This window comes from Zosterops lateralis (genome assembly GCF_965231275.1).
Source record: "Zosterops lateralis genome assembly, chromosome: 9".
Taxonomy (NCBI): Eukaryota; Metazoa; Chordata; class Aves; order Passeriformes; family Zosteropidae; genus Zosterops; species Zosterops lateralis.
The window spans coordinates 1,017,633-1,038,569 of record NC_139769.1 but is presented as its reverse complement, the minus strand read 5'-3'; the positions used below and the strand labels follow the sequence as shown (position 1 = coordinate 1,038,569).

The following is a 20,937-nucleotide window of genomic DNA, read 5'->3' as shown; positions in this document are numbered from 1 at the left end:
AAATCACACACTTGACTCATGTATTTAAACCTTCACTAATTACTTTTCACTCCAACGGAACTACTCGTAGAAAAAGCATTTTTCAATGAGGGGAGTGTTTGAAACACAAACGGGCTGTTTCAGAATGAAGGGAGCTTCAATATAATATGAGACCACATTTCTTTTCTATCATTTTCCTCTCACTGGGAGCTTCTGGTGGGCTCTGCAGAGACGGGGCTGATTCCATGTGCTGGTTTAGATGAGATTTTAAACAAGAATTGTTTCCTGGGAGGGAGGGCAGGCCCTGGCACAGGAATTCCCAGAGAAGCTGTGGATCCCTGAAGTGTCCCAGGCCAGGCTGGATGGGGCTTGGAGCAACTGGGAGAGTGGAAAGTGTCTCTTCCCATGGCAGAGGAGAAACGAGATGAGTTTTAAACCCCTCCCAACCTAAACCATCCTAAGATTCTGCTGAGGTTGTAACACACCGTGCAGATCATCGAGCCCAGCTCCCCACAGCCCCTCAGGAATCTGCAGTGCAGCTGCGCGCGGGGCTAAGGCGGAAAGAAAAACCAATAAACTGATGTAAAAGCGCCGTTTCCTTTGCTATTCCTCGCGTGTCCGTGTACAACACCCCGAGCAGCTCGGTCAGGGCTCACCCCGAGCTCCTGGGCACGATCCGGGGCTCCATTTCAGCCCGGCGGGGCGGGAAATGGCGGCGCCGGGGCTGGGCCGGGGCTGGGCCGGGTCCGCCCGCGGGGCCCCGCCTGGGAGGCGGCTCCGGCACCGAGCCCCGAGCCCCGAGCCCCGGCAGCCGGCGGCTCCCTTCCCGCTCGGGCTGTGTCGGGGATGGCGGCGGCTCGGCGGGCGCGGGCGGGCGGTGGCGGTGGCGGCGCGGGGCCGGGGTTCCGGAGGGCGGCCGAGCCGGAGCCGCCGGTGCCGCAGGGGCTGCTGCGGTTGGCGCGGCGCAGCGGGCAGCTCAACCTGGCGGGACGCGGCCTCACCCACGGTGCGTGAGCCCGGCCCGACCGAGGGGCCCTCCCGGCCCTGGAACCCCAGGGGTCTTCCTGGCCAGGGAACCCCGCGGGGCTCCGGGCAGCGCGTCCGGGAGGGGCGGGAGGGGCTCCCCATCTGCTCGCCATCGACTCACTGCTGTCTGTTTCTGGCATGTTTCTGTCGGCTTCTTGTTGTTGTTGTAGCCTCGGTAAAAATGTCTCTAGAACACAATAATGGGCTGTAGAGTGGCTATAGGGATGTGTGTATTATACATGTGAGAGTGTATATATACATATATATATGTAGAGTGACTATAGGGATGTGTGTATTATATATGTGAGAGCATATGTGTATATATATAGTGACTATAGAGATGTGTGTATTATATATGTGAGAGCGTATATATACATATATATATATAGAGTGACTATAGGGATGTGTGTATTATATATGTGAAAGCATGTATGTATATATATATATAAATAGAGAGTGACTATGGGGATGTGCGTATTATATATGTGAGAGCGTGTATGTACATATATATATATAGAGTGACTATGGGGATGTGTGTATTATATATGTGAGAACGTGTATATATATATATATGTAGAGTGACTATAGAGATGTGTGTATTATATATGTGAGAGTGTGTACATATATATATGTATGTACCTATGTATATATGTATGTTTTTATATATGTACACACATATGCATATGCCTGTATGCATCCATATACATTTATCTATCTGTATATATCCATATCTATTTATCTGTATATTTCCATATCTAACTATCTGTATATTTCCATATATATCTATCTGTATATTCCCATATGTATCTATCTGTATATTTCCATGTATATCTGTTTGTATGCATGTTATCTACCAAGGCAGAAGGGTTGGAACTAGATGATCATTACGATCCCTTCCAGCCCAAGCCACTGGATGATTTAATACACAAAAAGCCCTCTGGACAGTGAACTCTCAGAGCAAACACCCACAGGGTTCAGCAGGTGCTGTGTCTGTCCCGCAGTGCCCGAACACGTGTGGAGGATCAACCTGGACGTTCCAGAGGAGGCGCAGCAGAACTTGTCCTTCGGGGCTGCCGATCGCTGGTGGGAGCAGACGGACCTCACCAAGCTCATCCTGGCCTCCAACAAGCTGCAGAGCCTCTCGGAGGACGTGCAGCTGCTGCCTGCCCTCACCATGCTGGATGTGAGTACAGGGATCCCTTGGCAGGACACGAGGAAACGTTGTCGTGGCTCTTTTTTTTCCATTTCACTGGTGCCTGGAGTGCCAGGACAAGGGGGGATGGCTTCCTGCTGCCAGAGGGCAGGGATGGATGGGATGTTGGGGAGGAATCCTTCCCAAAAAAAAAAAACCCTCCGAGGTACAAATTAGTAACTGTGTTCTAAAACCTCCCTTTTCCAGGTGCATGACAATCAACTGACATCACTTCCTTCAGCTTTAGGGCAACTTGAAAATCTCCAGAAACTCGATGTCAGGTAAGGCCACGTTACAGAACAAACACAAGAAATGCTGCAGTGACTTTCAGTGTGAATAGAGATCGCAGGATAGCAGCCTTTCTTTCAAAGAATTAATTCCACATTACTCACTGTAGAGTATTATTTTATATTAAATATGTTATATTATCTGTTTTGGATCAAAACTGGTGGCCTTGAGTTTGTTGAAATTGTTTTCACTGACACTCAAAGTCACAATTGCTTGGAAGGTGCAAACAGTGATGTTCTGAATAATCATACACAAAATATTTGTTTGCATTTATTTGCTTCAGTCTGGCCGTTCTGAGGATAAAACATTTCCAGTCATGAATAATGCACTTTGTAAATAACTCTGTAGATCTTGTTTGTGCTGGAAGGTTCAGAATCTTCTGTTTACTGGGGTAATTTTGTAAATTTGTGCACAAGGAGAGGTTATGCCACCACGGTGTGTATGAAGCACATAAAAAAACCCCCCTGAGATCCCTCTGGAATGTTGTCAATTCAGAGCAGGATTAAAACTCTTCTTGAACAAATAAATAAAGAGAATTAATTGCTCCCAGGAGCCAGATTTTCCTTAGAGGTGACAAAGTCCTGACCAGCAGGCTGTGGGACACAAATGTCCTGTGTGCAGTTACATTCCTAAAAACTCCTGAGTGTTTGTCCTTTCCCTTTGTGTTCCGTGTTCCCACCCCAGCCACAACAAACTGCGGAGCCTTCCCGAGGAGCTGCTGCAGCTGCCCCGTCTGAGGAGCCTCCTGGTGCAGCACAACGAGCTGAGCCAGCTGCCCGAGGGGCTGGGGCAGCTCCTCAGCCTGGAGGAGCTGGTAAAGCACAACTTCAAACCTCTTTTTGTTGTTGTTTGGAAAGGATTTATTCCCCCTGCTAGTTAAAAATCCCTCGGGGTTCAGTGGCAGAACTTGGGGAATATTCCAGCAACTGTTGCAATGTCAGTTGTTGCACGGTGGGGTTTGTTTTTAGTCTGTTGTTGGTGTGACATATTTTGGGAAAACTGAAATCCCCGGTGATCTGTCAGTCCTGGGGGAGTCATTTCTTCTCTCACACTTGTACCACTTGTCAGCCACCTAATTTTACTGTTCTGCCACTAATTAACTTTGCAGTAGCAGCACTCCTGGGATGTTTCAGACACCTCTCACCTCCCTGTCTCTGTGTTTCAATCTACAGGACGTGTCCAACAACCAGCTGACAGCCATCCCCACCAGCTTTGCTCTGCTGGTGAACCTGGTGCGCCTCAACCTGGCCTGGAACCAGCTCAAGGAGCTGCCTGCAGATCTCAGTGCCATGAAAAGTAAATCACTTTTCCTCTGGTTATTGAATGCCAGGCAGCCAGTGCTGTGCTTATGTTCAGCAGGGTTTTAAAATAGATCCTTAAAGAGTTGCTGTTTCCTCAAGAAAATCAGAGTTATTATTTCTAGAATCTGTTTGGCAAAATGTTGTTGTGTTTGTTTTAAATTAAACCCCAGGACAATTATGCTGCTGTAGAAAGATATTTTTATCATCTCCTCTTTCTGTTTGTCCCTGGACATTGACTTCCACAGGCTTGAGGCAGCTGGATTGTACCAAAAATCACCTGGAAACGGTGCCTCCTAAATTAGCAACCATGGCATCCCTGGAGCAGCTTTACCTGAGGAAAAACAAACTGCGTTCCCTGCCCGAGTTTCCCTCCTGCAAGTTACTGAAGGTGAGCTCGGAATGGCTGCCCTGCTGGAAATTTGCTGTAAACTTTGGGAGAATGACAGTGACTTTAAACACAAACTCTTGTGAGGTGCTCTGATCAAAACCAGATGGCAGCTCTGTGTTTAGAACTCTGTTTGATGCATCCCCATGAGCAACTTCTCTTACTGCCCTCATTATTCAGCCTTTTGAAAGGTGAGTTTGCAGGACTTTGCAGATTTGGAAAATAAAAAGTGTTTAGGAGGGGACTGACTGAAATCTGGATCTAATACTGTTATTTTTCAACACTTCTTTTTTATCTCTGAGAACTTCTTCCGGATAAATCCTCTTTGTTCATTATCATTTTTTGTTTGTAACTACAGAGTAAATAAATACTCTGTTTTTCCTTTTAACATAATCAGGTTATATCCAGGTATTTTGTGGGCAGATGAAGGGGAATCGAGATGTCCATATTCTCCACATCATCATACTGATGACTACAGGGATAAATTACAAAGTAATTTTACCACACTTGTGGTGCTTTTTGTTCCCGTAGGAGTTACACGCTGGGGAGAACCAGATTGAAACCCTGAATGCAGAGAACCTGAAACAGCTGAGCTCCCTGTGTGTGCTGGAGCTCAGGGACAATAAGATCAAGGCAGTGCCCGAGGAGATCAGCCTGCTGCAGAAGCTGGAGAGGCTCGACCTGGCCAACAATGACATCAGTAGGTAATAGTGACACACCTGGGCTGGGTGCTGGCAGCTCCTTCCTTCCTGTAGGAAGGGCACAGAGGGAATGACTCAGTCCTGAAATGAGGGAACCCTCTGTGTCATTGCTGTGATCAAACTGGGACTTGTAAAATGTTCTGTGTTCTGCCTGTCACTTAAGTGTGACTTGGAAGTGCTGTGAGGAGCAGCTGAGGGAGCTGGGGAAGGGTCTGGAGCCCCAGGAGGGGCTGAGGGAGCTGGGGAAGAGTCTGGAGCCCCAGGAGGGGCTGAGGGAGTTGGGGAAGGGTCTGGAGCCCCAGGAGGGGCTGAGGGAGCTGGGGAAGGGTCTGGAGCCCCAGGAGGGGCTGAGGGAGCTGGGGAAGGGTCTGGAGCCCCAGGAGGGGCTGAGGGAGCTGGGGAAGGGTCTGGAGCCCCAGGAGGGGCTGAGGGAGCTGGGGAAGGGAATGGAGCCCCAGGAGGGGCTGAGGGAGCTGGGAAGGGGCTGAGCCTGGAGAAAAGGAGGCTCAGGGGGGACCCTGTGGCTCTGCACAAGTCCCTGCCAGGAGGGGACAGCCGGGGGGGATTTGGGATCTGCTCCCAGGGAACAGGGACAGGAGGAGAGGGAACGGCCTCAGGCTGGGCCAGGGGAGGCTCAGGGTGGATCCCAGCAGGAATTTCCCCATGGAAAGGGAGCTCAGGCCTTGGCAGTGCCCAGAGGGGTTTGGATCCCCATCCCTGGAGGTCCCAGGAAGGGCTGGAGGTGGCACTTAGTGCTCTGGGCTGGGGACAAGGTGGGGATCAGGCACAGCTTGGACTTGGTGGTCTGGGAGAGCTTTTCCAGCCTGAATTAATCTGGGATTCTGCATCTTTTCCTTTGAACCTGAGCTTCACTATCCCCTCTGACCATTTTTTAGCAGTTGTTTTGGAGCTGCTTTGCAATCAGTAGTTTCCCTCTGCAGGTTGCCTTACACCCTGGGGAACCTCCCCCAGCTGAAATTCCTGGCCCTGGAGGGAAATCCTTTGAGGACCATTCGGAGAGACCTGCTGCAGGTGAGCACTGGGGTTGTGTGTGTGTGAACATCTGTAAAAGGAGGAGCTGGAGCTGCTGGAGAGAATCCAGAGGAGGCTCCAGGATGGGCAGAGGGATGGAGCAGCTCTGCTGGGAGAGCTGGGAATGTTCACCCTGGACAGGAGAAGCTTTGGGGTGAGCTCAGTGTGGCCTTGCAGGGCCTGAAGGAACTCCAAGAGAGCTGAGGAGGGACTTTGGTCAAGAGATGAAGGACAGGACACAGGGAATGGCTTCCCACTGCCAGAGGGCAGGGAAGGATGGGATATTGGGCAGGAATTGTTCCCTCAGGGTGCCCAGAGCAGCTGTGGCTGCCCCTGGATGTGCCCAAGGCCAGGCTGGATGGAATTTGGAGCATCCTGAGACAGTGGGAGGTGTCCCTGCCATGGCTTTAAGGTCTTATCTTAATTAAGGATCTAGGATTCAGTTCTCTCTTCTCTTGCAGGGAGGGTGTGAATTGTTCCCAAGAAAAAGAGTCCTTAGGGCAGCAGGGAGGCTGCACAACTCCTGCTGCAGAATTCCCTGTTATTTTTTCCCTGGCAAACCCCTCTCCTCACTGGTGCTGTACATTCCTCCTTCTGTGCCTTTGCCAGGGCTGTAAAATCCATGTTCCCAAAGCACTGGGATGCTCCAAAAATAAGCAGAACTGACAAGTCAGTGTTGCAATGAAATCTGTAACATCTGTCAGCAGAGGGGGAAACCCTCTGTGCCTGGCTGAGGGAGCAGAGTGTGCACTGAGTTAATGAGCACTTGTCCAAAGTGCTCCTGGAAAGGAGTCTGAGTCAGGGCTGCTGCACTTCTGCTCTTCCTGGATCACTGAGGATTTGCTGCTTCAGCTGCACTTGTCACTCCTGGGCTGTATTTCCCACCTGGAGCAAAGGCCAGGCACCAGGAGCTCTATTTCTGCTGCCTGGATCCATCACCAGCGCTGTAAATTCATCTCCCTGCAATTTCCTCTGCCTGGCTGGATTTTTTTCCACTTGATTTAGAGGAGCAATTGATGGAGGAGCTTTAGGGCTCCCCAGGCACTGCTTGGAGCAGGTGGAAACTGAGATAAAAGCACTGGGGTGAGTGTGGAGGGAGCAGCAGGTTCCTTTCTTCTCCTCTCCAGCCCTGCCCAGCTCACCTTCTCTTCCTCAGGCCTCTCATTGCAGTCCCAACCCCATTCCTGGTTCTTGATGAATTTCCAGTTGATTTCTGGTAAATCCTGCTCTGTTTTTGTTAACTCCCCTGCCACTACTTGGCTCTGGAGCTTTGCCTGGCTCTCTGCTTTCCTCCCCCTGTGTCTGTTTCTGACATTTCAGTTTGACCTTCACCTTTCACTCACAACTTCCCTTGTTCCCTGTGGGTTTCCCTTGCCATGCTCAGCACAGCCCAACTCTGTCTCCTTGTGACAATTCCTTCCTTTCCAACATCCACTTTAATCTCCTTTATCCCTTTGTGTTCATCCAGTCCCTTAGGCTGTGTCAGCTGGAATGAGAGATGTTCATTCACATCCAGAACTTCAAATCAATCCCTGGTTCTGAAACCTGTAAAATCGTACTCCAAACCTGTAAAATCATACCCCAAACCTGTAAAATCATACCTCAAACCTGTGAAATTGTACCCCAAACCTGTAAAATCATACCCCAAATCTGTGAAATCATACTCCAAACCTGTAAAATCATACCCTAAACCTGTGAAATCATACCCCAAATCTATGAAATCATATCCCAGATCTGTAAAATCATACCCCAAACCTGTGAAATCGTATTCCAAATCCGTGAAATCATAACCCAGACCTGTGAAATTGTACCCCAAACTGTGAAATCATACCCCAAACCTGTAAAATCATACCCCAAACCTTGAAATCATATCCCAGTCCTGTGAAATCATACTCCAAACCTGTGAAATCATACTCCAAACCTGTAAAATCGTATTCCAAATCTGTGAAATCATAACCCAGACCTGTAAAATCATACCTCAAACCTGTAAAATCATCCCCCCAACCTGCCTTTCTCCTAAAACAAACAGTGCAGAGGAGATTTGGCTTCACTACTCACAGGTTTATGCAGGTGGCAACTGTGTCTGACCACTGGAAGTTCCTGTGAGAAGACTGAAGGAAATCTTTGGAGCTGTTAAAAATCCCTGCAAGTGATACAAACTACCATGATTTTCCCAGAGTTTATGATTAGGGCCATAAAAAAGCACCAGAGCAATGAGCAATCAGCTTTACTGGCAAACTGTAAATGTGTTCTCCTCAGCAAATGGTGCTGGAGCTTTTAAAAAAGAAAATAAAGCTCATTGGGAGTTTTTTGCTTGCTCTTGGAAGTGGCAAAAATCTTCACATAAAGAGCTACAAAAGGAGACCCTTTTGTCACAAATACTGCTGAGTGACTTGGGCTTTGTTTGTTTTTTAAAGAAAGGCACCCAGGAGCTGCTGAAATATCTGAGAAGCAAAATCCAAGGTATGTTGCTTTCTTCCTCTTCATTTTAAGGAGAATATTGTAAGAAATTAAAGTAAATTAGAATTTAGGGAGGATGGTGGTTTAAACCCACATCCCCCCAGTTGTCCTGCAGTGATATTTTCCTTTACTCAACACTTTGCTGTGATATTTCTATTTCTTTTTCTTATCCTATTAGCTAAATAATAAATATTCTGAATAATAAAAACTCTGAATTGAGGAATATCCTTTACAAAACCAGAGTCACCCTGCTCAGCTGGATGGGAATTCCCATTTCAGGTGTGCAGGAGCTTTTTCATGTGGATTGTGGGGAGCAATCAGAAGAAACTTCACAGAGGAGGGATTGTAAATATTAATGCTTTAACTGAAATTGTGGTCAGATGTGCTGGTGTGGATAAAAATGCTCTAAGTCATCGTTTCTAGGTCAGAATTCCCTGATTTTTGTAGTTTGCAGCTCCCTGCCACCAGCACATCTCCAGTGCTCCCTCCCCTGCTTCTCAAAGTCCAGGTCAACCCTTCTCCCTCCTTCACCCTAAAATAACGCCCCAAATCCAAGCTGTTAAAAAACCCTTTATTAGGAAATGATTGAAATAACCCAACTGTGATGATCTTGAGTTGAGCCAGAGCAGAGCAGGATTACAGAGGGGTGGTGGCAGCTGCCTGGGGCCACTCAGAGCAGCTCAGTGTGTCCCTGTCCCCTGTGCTGTCCCCAGATGAGGGACCTGGTCCCCATGAGGAGCCTCCTGTGACAGCCATGACTCTTCCCAGCCAATCCAAGGTCAACATCCACGCCATAACCACACTGAAATTACTGGAATACAGGTATTTGGGAATGTCACCCATTCCTCAAGTTGTAAGAACACTGTCCTGTTTTATGCTTATGAGGTTTTGTTTTTTTTTTCCCACCTTCATTATACACCAAACTCTGCTGCACGTGGGGATTTCCCCCTTTAATTCCTGTGCTTGGGAATGGGCAGGTTTAGACTGTGGGGTTTGAATTTTAATTCTTTTTTCCATTATCAAATATTCTGCAGTATGGATCCCAGCAGGTGCTTTTAGTACCTTTGAAACTCTTTGTGATTTTCACTAAATCTCTTGTAGCAGCAGAGTGTCTGCTCAAGTCATTCCTTGGGACAGGACAAAAACAATCCTGTGTGGTGACACTGTGGGCATGGGGCAGTGCTGGGAGCTGTTACCTGTGCTCTAGAGGAAGGCCTGTTAATTAGCAGCAGGGGTTAATTGGTGTCTCTCTGTCCCAGTGACAAGCAGGCTGCCGAGATCCCCGACGCCGTGTTCGACGCCGTGGGCGCCAACCCCGTGGCCACCGTCAACTTCAGCAAGAACCAGCTCAGGGAGATCCCCCCCAGGTACTGCTGGGGAGGCCTTTCCCACCTGGGATTTGCTCTCCTGGGTTTGTTTTTCAGCATCCTCACGTCTCCCTGAGCTGTTTGTGCACACAGATCCCAGTGTGAGGGGCTGTGCAGTCACTGGGGCCAGTCACAGACAAGGAAAGGCTTTTCCTGGCACTGCTGGGAATAAATCATCCCTCTGTGTGAGGAGGAAGCTTTGCTGTGTCTCTGGGAGCCCCAAAAAATCATCCACACCGGTTTTGGAGGACAGATCAGTGTGCTGAGCACTGAACCTCTGGCACAGACAGCTTGGAGAGGTGCAATCCCACCACCAGCAAACAAAAAGGCTTCTGGACACTCAATTTTGGGAACTGCTGGTTGTGCATCCCATGTTTTGTGAGAGGCTGCTGAATTCCCTGAGATAGGTGTTGGGGAATGTGCAGCTGCCTCAGAATTCCATCCCAATCCAGACATTTCTCATTTATTTGCCTTTTGTTTTAGGGCTGAGCCAGGGATTCTGTTTGAGGGGTTCAGCAGGGAACTTTTTGAGCTGTTAAAACCTTTATACAATAAATAACCTTCCACAAGCAGCAGCAGCAGATACTCCCCAGAATTTGTAACAGCACAACAGGGGAGAAGAAATAAAAGATGGGAAAAAAATGAGATTTTTTTTTTTTGGTCAGGCTTTTTGGCTGTAGAAGAAAGTGAGTAAAGTCTGTGTTAAAACATCTCCAGGGCAGGAGGTGGCAGTGATGTCACCTGTGCCATGCTCTCTGAAATAGCTCCTGGCTGTATTTACTGTGGAGGCTTTGGTAGCAATGTCTGTGAGAGAAAATGCAATCTGTTAACTGTAGAAAAATAATTTGAGCTTGGCTGGAGAAGCAGCAGCTCTCACAGGTGACATTCCATCCATCATCTCCCCAAAATCCCTTCAGAAAAAAAAAACCACAACATGTCCTTGATTTGTAGAATAAACCAAGTTATTAAAAAAACTTACACGAGCTTCCCTAATGAGAGAATCTTCCCTTTGTGCTTCAGGCTGGTGGAGCTGAAAGACTCAGTTTGTGATGTCAGCCTGGGCTTCAACAAAATCTCCTCCATCTCCTCGGAGCTGTGCCTGCTCCACAAACTGACACATTTGGATCTCAGGTTGGTGGTGTGTGTTGCTGGGAACTTCTTTTCCCTGCCTCCCTAAAGCAGCCATCTGTTCCAGTGGGCTGGCAGCACTGAAATCATCTCTCACTCCCAAAATTCCTCCGTGGCAGAGCAGGAATAGGATGTGGCCTAAATTTGGGCCTTGCTTTTAAAGAAGGCACAAAAAGAAATGGAGCAGTTCTGAGACTTGCTGCAGGAGAGATCCTGCCTCAGTCAGAGAAGGGCTCTGAGGTGTTGCTATTTCAAAACACTCTCATCACTCCTCAGAAGAAAACCACACCAAAAAAATCCTGGGAATTAGGACAGAGAAAGTGCAGATTTTGTTGCACTGCTGGAAAGAGAGGCAAGAGATGGTTCCTTGTTGTCACCTTGCCTCCTCTGATTCCTGAGAAATGCTCCTGGCTTTGTTTAGATCAGGGTTAGCTCAATCCATTCATTTTGGGGAGCTTTAGAGTGACCTGATCCACTTGGGCTCCAGGATCTGGGCACTTTGATAAGCTTTCCTCTGGAAAATTTCCAGAGTTAAAATTCCAGGCAGGTTTGTGCAGTTGGCTGGTGCTTGGGAATACTTGAGAATCTTCAGAGGACAGGCTGTGAGTGTCCTCCTGGCAGAACTGGGAATCCCTGGCATGTTCTTGCCCCTGTTACGAGGCAGTGAACTGGCCCCAGGCTGTGGAGCTGATCTGGGAATTCTCAGCCAAACCCCTGACTGAGTTTGGTGCTTCTTGTTTGTCTTTCTTCCATAACAGAAACAATGTTCTGACAGCCTTGCCTGAGGAAATGGAGGCACTGAAAAGACTGCACACAATAAACCTTGCCTTTAATAGGTGAGCAACTCTTCAGTTTGTTTTTTATTTTAACACAATAATAAAAAGAGCTGGGCTGAATTTGACACAATTTTCCTGCGATGTGAGAACAAGGAGCTGCATCAACGAGCTGGGAGCTGCCATGAAGTGCTCCTCTTTTGAATGCCCCGTTTCTGACTATCCCTCCTTTCTCTTCCTGAAGGTTCAAGGTGTTTCCCAGTGTCCTGTATCAGCTCCCAGCCCTGGAGACCATCCTGCTCAGCAACAACCAGGTGGGATCCATCGACCCCGTGCAGCTGAAGGGGATGGAAAAGCTGGGAACTCTGGACCTACAGAACAATGATCTCCTGCAGGTGCCCCCAGAGCTGGGCAACTGTGAGAACCTCAGGTGTGTGGAATTCTGGTTATAAACACATTTCCTGTCTGAGTTCTTCAGGGAATGTTTACCAGAGGAACAAGCACCCATTGGCAGGGTTTGCCTGAAAAGAGTCTCTCTGACCATCTGTAGAACATAATTCCTTCCATAATCTCTTCCCTAATTTCTCAGGGAGCTGTGGGAGTTGTTTTCATCATCCAGAGCTGATGCTGAGGGTCTGTGGGCTGTGTGAAGCTCGTGGTGGAGCTTTGGGGGTGACATTTCCTGTGCTCCCAGTCACGCTGCTGGTGCAGCACCCACTGAGCAGGGAGGCTGGAGCAGCTGACCCCCTGCTCCCCTCCAGCCTCAGCCTCTCTGGAATTCTGTTCCTATATCTCAGAAGTTCTCTTCTCACTCCTCCTGGCAGGGGCTGAGAGAGTGGGGTGTGTGCTACACCCCCACTGATTTATCAGCATAAATTAAAACTCAGCTGTCTCAAAGCTCAGCTGCTGAGAATGAGGGAGGCAGAAACCCAAACTCCTTTAGCAGGAGTGAAGAGGAATCACCCAGGAGTTTCAAAGGCCTCAGAAATCTGCATGCAGTGGCTGTGTGTGTGGGTTACAGGCAGGTTTTACCCCAGTAACTGATCCCTGTTTGCAGGAGCCTGCTGCTGGAGGGGAACCCGTTCCGCACGCCCCGCGCCGCCGTGCTGGCCAAGGGCACTGCTGCCGTGCTGGAATACCTGAGGAGCCGCATCCCCACCTGAGCCTGGGCCCTCCCTGATGAGCCCTGGGCCTTTCCTCCTCATCCCTGAGCTCTGGGCATTCCCACCTCAGCCCTGAGCCTGGCCAAGGGCACTGCTGCAGTGCTGGAATACCTGCAGAGCCACATCCCCACCTGAGCCCTGGGCATTCCCACCTTATCCCTCAGCCCTGGGAATTCCTTCCTGAGCTTGGCCTGGCCAAGGGCACAGCTGCCGTGCTGGAATACCTGTGGGGCTGCATCCCCACCTGAGCCCTGGGCATTCCTTGCTGAGCCCTGGCCACTCCCACCTCATCCCAGAGCCCTGGGAATTCTTTCCTGACCCCTGGGCATTCCCTGCTGAGCCCTGGGCGTTCCCATGTCAGCTCTGAGCCTGGGAATTCCCTGCTGAGCCTGCCTGGCCCAGGGCACTGCTGGAATACCTGCAGAGCCACATTCCAGCACCACAGGAGCAGCCAGGTACCTCCTGTCCCACCAGCACCCCTGGCCTCCACTGCTTCCATCCTTCTCCATGCTGGGAGTTTGCCTGGACTTTGAACCCAGCTGTGAAACATTCCCTGCCCTCTGCATGTTCCAGCAGGGATTTCTGCATCCCACACTCTGTTTACACTGTAATAGTGGGCAGCAAGGAAAGCTGCCTTCAGCACAGGCACGGTGCTTCCTGCAGCTCAGCTGGGCTTGGAGGAGGATTGTCACCATCAGAGCACTGGGGCCAAAGGCAGAAGGGAACACTGTGGCTTTTTTATCCTTTTTTTATCTTGTGTCACTGCTGTCCCCAGATCTGCCCCTGGTGTGAGTGTTTGAGCTGTGAGGTGGTGAGAGGTGCCCCAGGTGTGTGCAGGGCTCCCCTGGGTGAGAATGGGGCTGGTGCTGCACAGAGACAATAAATAAATGTCTGCTTTGGGTCCTTCAGGCTGTCACTGAGCTTTGTACACGGGGACATCAAAAACTCCTGTTCACACATCAAGGTGTCCTGCAGGTGGTACCTGCAATGGTGACAGTGCTGCCCTGTGGGTGGGGCTCCAAACCTGCCAAAGCCTGAGCTCCCTTTCCATGGGGAAATTCCTGCTGGGACCAACCTCAACCTCCCCTGGCCCAGCCTGGGGCCGTTCCCTCTCCTCCTGTCCCTGTTCCCCGGGAGCAGATCCCAAATCCCCCCCGGCTGTCCCCTCCTGGCAGGGACTTGTGCAGAGCCACAAGGTCCCCCCTGAGCCTCCTTTTCTCCAGGCTGAGCCCCTTCCCAGCTCCCTCAGCCCCTCCTGGGGCTCCAGACCCTTCCCCAGCTCCCTCAGCCCCTCCTGGGGCTCCAGACCCTTCCCCAGCTCCCTCAGCCCCTCCTGGGGCTCCAGACCCTTCCCCAGCTCCCTCAGCCCCTCCTGGGGCTCCAGACCCTTCCCCAGCTCTGTTCCCTGCCCTGGACACTCTCCAGCCTCTCAGGGTCTCTCATGGACACAGCCCTGCAGGTTCTGCAGTACAGCAGGATTTTACACAGTTCCACACTAAAATTCCCAGGTTTTGAACGTGTCCAGATGAACATAAAACACTCTGAGCTCCCCCTCAGCTCTCCAGGTGTGGGAATTGCCTTCCAGCTGGAGCAGGGATGGCTCAGGGGGCTCAGGCAGCTCCCCAAGGAGGGGCCCAGAGCTGGTCCTGGCTGCAGGGAATGGGAGGCTCTGACCTGGCTGGGAAAAGGGTTTTGGGGCAGTGGGAATGGGAAGGGCAGGATCTGTCCTGTGGGAAATAGTGACAGTGTCTGTGTGCAGTGACAGCAGGGGACACCTGGAGCTCTGGGGGCACTTCTGCAGCTCCCTGGGGGATGGAACTGCTGCTGGCCTCACCCCCTGCCCCCTATTTTGTTTACATACATTTTATCCTTCATGCATTTTGTCCTTTCATCCATTTCCTCCATGCATTTATCCTTCCATACATTTATCCTTCCATGCAGTTTTATTTCCATACATTTATCTTTTCATCCATTCCTTCCATGCATTTATCCTTCCATACATTTCCTCCATGCATTTCTCCTTCCATACATTTTTATTTCCATGCATTTTCTCCTTTCATCCATTCCTTCCATACATTTGTCCATCCATATTTGCCCCCAAACCTGAGTTTTCTTCCCCATTTCTGCCACTCCTTTTCCATATTTGTCTCCCAGTGGCTGCAGCTGGACCAGGAGAATCCCAGATGGGAATTTCCCAATTTTTCAGGCTCATTCCCAGCAGCTCCCCCTCCCCTTCCCCACCCTCTGAAACCTCAATTCTGCCTGAAAAAAAAAAAATTAAAAAAAAAAAACAAAACCAAACAAAACCAAAACCACCAAAAAAAACCACCCGAAGGCCTTACAATAAGGTGACGTTTTTATTATTTATACAATAAAGAGACTTTTTTTAATGTTATTCAAAACACTTTTTTTTTATTATTATTTTTTGGAAATACTGAAAAAGGCGGGTGCAGCAAAGCCGAAAATGGCTCTGCTGCACTGCACAGCATCGGTTCAGTCCCCCGGGCTCCCTCTGCACAGAAGGAAAAATTTGCATTTGCATCCTGCAAAATGCAGCAAAACCCCACCCAGCTCCAGGGCATGGGGAGGGGACAAACCTGCCTGTGCCAAGGGACAGGAGCTGATTGCACTCAATCAATAGATTTAAAATAGATTTTTTTTTTTTTTGAAGTACCTTTTTTTTTTTTTTTTTGCACATAAAATGAAGCAGCTTTTTTTTTTTTTATTTCCTCTCCTTCAAGTTCAGTAAGTCTTTATAACTGCAAAAAACATGAAGTACATTCACAATCTATGTTAATAAAGTAGTAAATATTTTCCTCATTCAGCTTTATTTACATGGATACTGGAATTCAACTGAAAAGTACAGTCATCTGGAATATAGCAATCTTTGAACACATACAAAAATGACCATTTCTGTATATAATTTAAGCTCAAAATCACAATTATCTCAAAATATTAATTACAATACAGCCATATCTCCATCATAATTAAACATGTCTTTTTTTTTTTTTTTTTTAAACTTTTTTTTTTTTAATATAAAATGGTAAAATCTTTTACTAAAGGAAGCTGTTGGTTCTGAACTGGATTACAGTACTCACAGGTAGAAAACCGAAGTGATGAGCGAGTGCCCTGCCCAGGGAAGGGAAGGGAAGGGAGGGGACAAAGCCACCACCACCCAAGGGACACATCCAGTGCCTGAAATCCCAGAAATCCTGACCCAGACCATGGTGCCACTCAGTCAAATCCATTTAATCAGCTGCAATAGGCCAGGGAGAGGATTGGCAAAAAGCTTTTTTTGGGTTTGGTGTTATTTATTTTATTTATTTATATATATATATATATATATATATTTTTATTTTTTTTTTTTTGGTTTGAAATTCCAGGATTTGCCTTTTGGGGTTGGGTGGGTGGTGGTGGCACCTTGGCTGTGCCCGCCTGTGGCTCCAGGGCTGGGCCAGCTCCATCCTGCCCAAAATTTCTGCCCTGAAAAGCTGAGCTGGGGATGCCCTGCCCTGCCCAGGAACAGCCCCAGCTCTTCCCAAGGGATGGCGAGGGATGGGGCACGGGCAGGGAGCTCCCACTGCACACGACATCCCCAATTTCCTTTGGAAATTCTAGCTGTGACATCCCACCAGTTCTCAGAATCACAGGAGGGACCTCTGGACATCAGAGTCCAGCCTGGGGCAGGGGGCACTGAGTGTCCAGTGGGGTTGGGGTGAAGCCAGAGAGGGAAATCCCAGCCCTGCTCTGGGGTGTTCAGGGAAAGGAGTTTTTCCTCATTCTGTGTTTATTTATGTCCAAATCCTGCCAGGATTTGGGTGGGGACCCTGCAGCTCTGTCACCCCCTGTGTCATTTTGGGACCTGTCCCCAACTCTGCTGCTGCAGGACAGGCTCTGCCTGGCCAGGGGGTCACAGAGTCCCACAGTGTCCCAGCCCTGTCCCTCATCCATGGGCATTTCGTGGGAATAAACCCCTGACCCTTCCCCTGAGCTGCTCCCACGGCTGGGGTTCATTTCCCTGGGTTTGTATTCCCTGTCCTTTTATTCCCTGTCCCTGCATTCCCTGTCCTTGCATTCCCTGCATTCCCTTCATTCCCTGTCCCATCAGAGCTCTGCACACACGGCTGGCCAGGGGCTTGTCTGATTGCAGCAGGTCATTAATTCAGTGCTAATTACAGCCCAGAGGGGGCACAGCACCCCAGAGTGGGCTGGGACCTTAAATCCCCTCCAGTGCCACCCCAGCCATGGCAGGGACACCTCCCACTGTCCCAATGTCCAGCCTGGCCTTGGACATTTCCAGGGATCCAGGGGCAGGCACAGCAAATCTGGAATTTCCATCCCAGTCCCTCCCCACCCTCCCAGGGAACAATTCCTGCCCAATCTCCCATCCAGCCCTGCCCTCTGGCAGTGGGATCCATTCCCTGTGTCCTGTCCCTCCATCCCTTGTCCCCAGTCCCTTTCCAGCTCTCCTGGAGCCCCTTCAGGCCCTGGGAAGGGTTTTAACCAAACAACATCTTTTCACTCCAAGTGCTCACTACCAACAGCAAACCAACCTCCTGGACATTTCCTACACAGATTTTTTTTTTCCCTGGATTTCCATGGCTCTGCTCTCAGCTGCCTCATTCACCCTCAGCCTTGTCCTGCCTGTCCCCTCCCAGGGCTGGCACTGCCACCAAACACAAGTGCAGAGGTGGATGTGTTTAAAAAATACCTGGGAAAACATGAAACTGGATTTGAGGATGTTAAATGGTCGCTGTTGGGAACAACTGGCTGAGAACTTTTCCTGGTTTCCCATCACCTGGGTAGGAAGTGGGAGCTGGCACTGGGAAAATGGGAAATTATTGGGGTGGAGGGTCCTGGAGGCTCCCCAGGTTCCCACAGCCAGAGAGAAAAAGTTTGGGAATTCTTGGGGAAGTGGAACATTCAGCAGCCTGGCTGTGGCTGCACCCTCAGCTCTGGGATTTTGGGGGGAATGGTGCAGGTGGTCCCAGAACCAGCTGTCCCTCAGCCCCCGGTCATGGCTCCAGGGATCCCCTGGAAACACCTGCAGGGAGCTTTCCCTGTGTTTTCCCATTTTGCTGGCAGGGATAACCAGGCTGGACCCTGAAGCAGCTGGGCACAGTCTGGGCTTTGGGATTCTCCACTGGGAGCAGCCCCAGGATTTGGGGTTGTCCCACTGACCCTGCACTGGGAATGCTCCTCCCAGGCTGGCTCGGGGTCACTGCTGCTCCCTGGGGTGTGACACCTGCAGCCATCCCTTCCCAGGGCTCCAGTCAAGGATCCCAGAAAGCCTCACCCATGGGAATATCCCGAGCAGGGCCTGGAGCAGGGGTTGGGGGGGTAAAAATACACAACAATGTCAATGGGGGAGTCTGAAATGGAAAAATTAAAAGAGTAAAATTAGCAGCAACAAAAGGAGTTTTACTGCCACCATCACAACCTTCCTCCATCCGTGAGCCAAACCTGCCTGTCCTCGGTGTTCTCCTGTAGTGTGTGCACATGGAATCGAGGGAAGAGCCAAAGCAAAGGGAGTTAACCCATTCCAGAGGGAATTTAACTCATTCCAGAGGGAGTTAACCCATTCCAGAGTGAGTTATCCCATTCCAGAGGGAGTTTAATCCATTCCAGAGGGAATTCACTCATTCCAGAGGGAATTATCCCATTCCAGAGGGAGTTATCCCATTCCAGAGGGAGTTAAACTGTTCAAGAGTGAGTTATCCCATTCCAGAGCGAGTTTAATCCATTCCACAGGGAATTCACCCATTCCAGAGGAAGTTTAACCCACTCCAGAGGCATTTTCCCACTCCAGAGGGAGTTCACCCATTCCAGAGGGAGTCCACCCATTCCAGAGGGAATTTAACCCACTCCAGAGGGCGTTTTCCCATTCCAGAGGGAGTTTAACCCATTCCAGAGGGTGTTTAATCCATTCCAGAGTGAGTTAATCCATTCCAGAGGGAATTAACCCATTCCAGAGCGAGTTTAATCCATTCCAGAGGGAGTTTTCCCATTCCAGAGGGAGTTTTCCCACTCCAGAGGGAGTTTTCCCGTTCCCACATGGGTTCCTTGTCCCGAGGTCCCAGAGTTTACAATTGGAGAAGTCTCTCACCCTGTATAGTGAATTGTTCCTGATCCCTACGGAGCCAGCTATACACACGGCATATGTACAGGTATTTTCATAAGGCATAGAATATCTTTGCATTGAAAATAAACGAACATTATTAAATTTAATTTAATATATACTTTCTTTGAGGTGTTTATGAAAATATTTTCTTCTCTATACTTTTCGTATGCGACATGATAGAAATATTTCATGGGAAGTACAGGTTAATATATTTCATCTTTATAAAGGCATATACAACTTTGAGGCAGTGTTTCTGATGGACAGCAGAATTCCTAAAGGACTTGTATATGTGCTTCTTGTGTTTTTGAAATCATATGAAATTGACTTTTAAGAAGGAAAACTCGGTTTTTTTTAAAAAAAACGCACCAATGCACAGCCAGAGGGCTGACGAGTAAAACTAATACGGAGCCACATGAACAATATATTTATAGAGTTAATTCTTATATTTCCTCCCGATGATTGGTACTAACATAGAGTATTATTATACATTTGGCACTACTGTTTGCCATTGGTCCAGCAATTGGCAAAAAAAAAAAAAAAAGAAAAAAAAAAGAAAAAAAAAATTGGTTTCCTATGTATAAATCTCGTTTGAACCTTAGATCTGGCTAGACATATTTACTATTTATAAAAAAATATTTAGACAGTAAGCTCACGTTGGATAACTAAGTCTACTGTGTTCTGGAAACTCTTCAGTAGGAGCACAGCCTTCTCGTGTTCCAGGTGTACAAAGCTGTGTCCATTGGCCTGCAGCAGGGAGAGCACAAGGGAAGAGGCTTTAGTGGATTGGTTTTTTTGGGGAAAAAAAAAAAGGATGTTTAGCAATTAAAAGCAAGGCTGAAATAAATAATGAATAAAATAGTGTAATTTTAATAGTGTTAAGTTAATAAATAATGAGGATTTCTCATGAGCACAAAGCATAAATTTCTCTTTTCCTCTCTGGGGTGGCTCAAGGCTGGGCTGGAATGATTTAATTCCCACAAAAATCCTGCTGTGATTCTGGGACAACTCTGGGCTCTGACCACAACCCCATTAACCCCCCAATACAATAAAATAAAATATCTTTCCTCTGGGAAAGAAAAATTCAAACTCCAGGCAGGGAAAACTCCAAACACATCCAGAGCTGTGCCAAACCCAGGCATGAATGGGAAAAATTCTAAAATTCTAAAATTTTAGAATTAAAAAAAATCTAAATTCTGCACTAAAATTCTGCACTGTGGGCTGGGAGGGATCTCAAGGATATTTGGGGGATCCTGGGGCAGATTTGGGGACAGAGGGCCAAGGATGGGGTGGGAGATGGATCCACCCAGCCCCAGCAGCAACTGGTGGCACGTCCAGCATGGAAAACAAGTGGCACAAACAGGGACAGACCCCAGAGAGGAGAATCTGGACTGAGGGGGGACAAAGGGGCTGATCAGGGTGGTCCTGGCACAGCCTTAATCTGTGCCAAGGGAAATATAAATTGGATAAAAAGGAAAAAGTGATAAAGTTCTGGAATGGTCTGCCCAGGGAGGTGGTGGAGTTTTGTTTAAAACAAGGCTGGATGTGGCACTCCATGGTTTGGTTGAGGGGTTGGGGATGGGTTGGGCTTGATGATCTTGGAGGTCTTTTCCAGCCCAGGAATTCTGGGATTTTGGGATTCTCTGGGGATGACTGGGAGGGCACACCTCAGCAGGAAAAGTGGGAGAAATTTGATCCCCAAAGAAACCACAGGATTTGAGCTCCCTTTCCATGGGGAAATTCCTCCACCCTGAGCCTCCCCTGGCCCAGCCTGAGGCCGTTCCCTCTCCTCCTGTCCCTGTTCCCTGGGAGCAGATCCCAAATCCCCCCCGGCTGTCCCCTCCTGGCAGGGACTTGTGCAGAGCCACAAGGTCCCCCCTGAGCCTCCTTTTCTCCAGGCTGAGCCCCTTCCCAGCTCCCTCAGCCCCTCCTGGGGCTCCAGACCCTTCCCCAGCTCCCTCAGCCCCTCCTGGGGCTCCAGACCCTTCCCCAGCTCTTTTCCCTTCCCTGGACACTCTCCAGCC

At 49.0% G+C, this 20,937-nt stretch overlaps 2 protein-coding genes across 2 annotated transcripts in view; one reads left to right on the top strand and one right to left on the bottom strand.

Annotated features, from left to right (window-relative positions):
- Nucleotides 1–825: 825 nt before the first annotated feature.
- On the top strand, nt 826–12,932 carry LRRC40 (leucine rich repeat containing 40; the record flags this gene model as incomplete). Its single annotated transcript, XM_083867966.1, has 15 exons — nt 826–985; nt 2,007–2,188; nt 2,405–2,478; nt 3,170–3,299; nt 3,658–3,781; nt 4,032–4,174; nt 4,703–4,875; nt 5,814–5,904; nt 8,322–8,367; nt 9,078–9,186; nt 9,624–9,731; nt 10,752–10,862; nt 11,618–11,695; nt 11,877–12,062; nt 12,690–12,932. The coding sequence occupies 15 exons, from the start codon at nt 826–828 to the stop codon at nt 12,793–12,795; spliced, it is 1,821 nt and encodes a 606-aa protein (XP_083724092.1). The 3' UTR covers nt 12,796–12,932.
- A 6,314-nt stretch (nt 12,933–19,246) lies between these two features.
- Nucleotides 19,247–20,937, bottom strand: part of LRRC7 (leucine rich repeat containing 7) — a 53,731-nt gene continuing 52,040 nt past the window's right edge. Inside the window, exon 22 of the mRNA XM_083867315.1 lies at nt 19,247–19,660. Within this exon, the coding sequence (XP_083723441.1) occupies nt 19,553–19,660 (108 nt within the window). The 3' untranslated portion in view covers nt 19,247–19,552. The remainder of the gene's footprint in view (nt 19,661–20,937) is intronic.